We start from the raw sequence: 1695 nt of genomic DNA on the forward strand, positions 1-1695 counted from the left end.
GACAATTCTTGTCTTGTGCTCTGTTTCTTTCTGTTGGAGTGTTCATTCATCCTACATCCTTGTTTGCTTCACAACTCAAGTAAACACACACAACTCTCTCTTGCCAAGACAATCTCCCACACAACACACAGCACACACAGCACACACAGCACACATACAGCACACACAGCACACACACACACACACACACACACAAGTCTCCAACAACAGCACCACCAGCATGAACTTGCAACAGATTATGAGACCCAGCTCAATTAGCGCCGACGGCATCAAGGTCTTCGCTGGGGCTGAGCAGGATGCCAACCTCTTCTTCATCACCGTCGAGGCCAAGCTCATCGCCGCTGGCATCGACGCTGGCATCATCGCCGAGGGTGGTGCTGACCACCAAGGAGACGGGCAGGCTCCAGCAGCTGCCTCATCGCCGAGCCCAAGCACCCACGGTGCTTCGGGTCCCCGCACTCGCTCCCGCGCTCAACGCGGCCCGCGCCGCACTGGCGCCCGCCACGACGTGGCGGACCATGATGACGACGATGACGAGGGCGATGGCGACGACCACGGCGCTCACCCATCTTCCTCCTCTTCCTCTCTCCCTTCTTCCGCCACTCCGAGCGGAGGAGCGCAGGTGGCGTCCCGAGCCTCTGGCCTGCTGGATCCCCGTGATCCACAGGTTGACGCAGCCATCTTCGCGTTCCTCCTTGGCGTCCTGACGGGACACCCGCTGCGGCTGGCCATCACCGACAACCGTGGCCGCTCCGGTGTGCTTGCGCTGCGCCGCCTCCGCGAGCGCTACATCCGCAGCGGCAAGGACCACATCAGCCGTCTCAGGCAGCAGCTCTCTTCGACCACCTGGTTGCCCACGGACACCGTCGACACGTTCATGTCCCGCATTACGGACATCAACTCGCAGCTCCTTGCTGCCGGCGTGTCCATCCCGGAGGACGACCTGCGCACCCTCGTCCGCAACGAACTCCCCGCAGAGTTTGATGTGGCGATGCGGTTCATGGAGCGCGAGGACCCGCCGCCATCGCTGTCCAAGATGACGGCGGACCTCATCCAGGAGGAGCGCCGCCTGCATCGTCCCAAGAAGCGCACGCCCGTGCTCGCCATCGGCGGGCCAAGCCCCGGCTCCTTCGCTGCATCGCCGATGCACGCTGGCACGTCGCCCTCCGACACGAGCGGTGGACCATGCTGTCCACCTGCAGAGCGCGTGACTTGCGCGTTCTGCAACTTCCGCGGCCACTGCGCGCAGCAGTGCCGCAAGCTGCAGGCGGCCAAGCGCTACCACGTCATCGACGTGCGGCAGATCCTGGCTACGCTTCGCAACCACGGCAACGGCAACGGCAAGCGGCCAGGATCCTCTCGCCCGCAGCACGGACGAGCAGCTCCATTCAAGAAGGCGGCCGTCGTCAGCCACGGCCCTCAGCGCGTGGAGACCTTCGCCATCCACCACGATGCCCTCATGCTGCAGCCCGAGGGCGAGGAGTAGGGCCACGCCATCGGACCAGTGCCACCACAGCTGTGGCTCGCTGACAGCGGTGCCACGGCGCACATCACCAGCGACGCCTCCCTCCTCACCAACTACATCGCCGTCACGCAGCACGTCACCGTTGCCAACAGCCAGACCGTCACGGTCATCGGCAAGGGCGATGCCGTGCTCCGCGTGACTGGCACAGACGGCGCTCCAGGTACCATCAC

At 64.0% G+C, this 1695-nt stretch overlaps 2 protein-coding genes across 2 annotated transcripts in view; one reads left to right on the plus strand and one right to left on the minus strand.

Annotated features, from left to right (window-relative positions):
• Positions 1-220: 220 nt before the first annotated feature.
• On the plus strand, positions 221-1486 carry PTSG_03367 (uncharacterized protein; the record flags this gene model as incomplete). Its single annotated transcript, XM_004995886.1, has 1 exon — positions 221-1486. The coding sequence occupies one exon, from the start codon at positions 221-223 to the stop codon at positions 1484-1486; it is 1266 nt and encodes a 421-aa protein (XP_004995943.1).
• A 92-nt stretch (positions 1487-1578) lies between these two features.
• PTSG_12002 (uncharacterized protein) overlaps positions 1579-1695 on the minus strand; it is a gene marked incomplete at both ends in the record, with an annotated part of 2957 nt that continues 2840 nt past the window's right edge. The window contains one exon of the mRNA XM_004995887.1: positions 1579-1664. Within this exon, the coding sequence (XP_004995944.1) occupies positions 1579-1664 (86 nt within the window). The remainder of the gene's footprint in view (positions 1665-1695) is intronic.

Source organism: Salpingoeca rosetta (assembly GCF_000188695.1).
Source record: "Salpingoeca rosetta unplaced genomic scaffold supercont1.7, whole genome shotgun sequence".
In the NCBI taxonomy this organism is placed as follows: domain Eukaryota; class Choanoflagellata; order Craspedida; family Salpingoecidae; genus Salpingoeca; species Salpingoeca rosetta.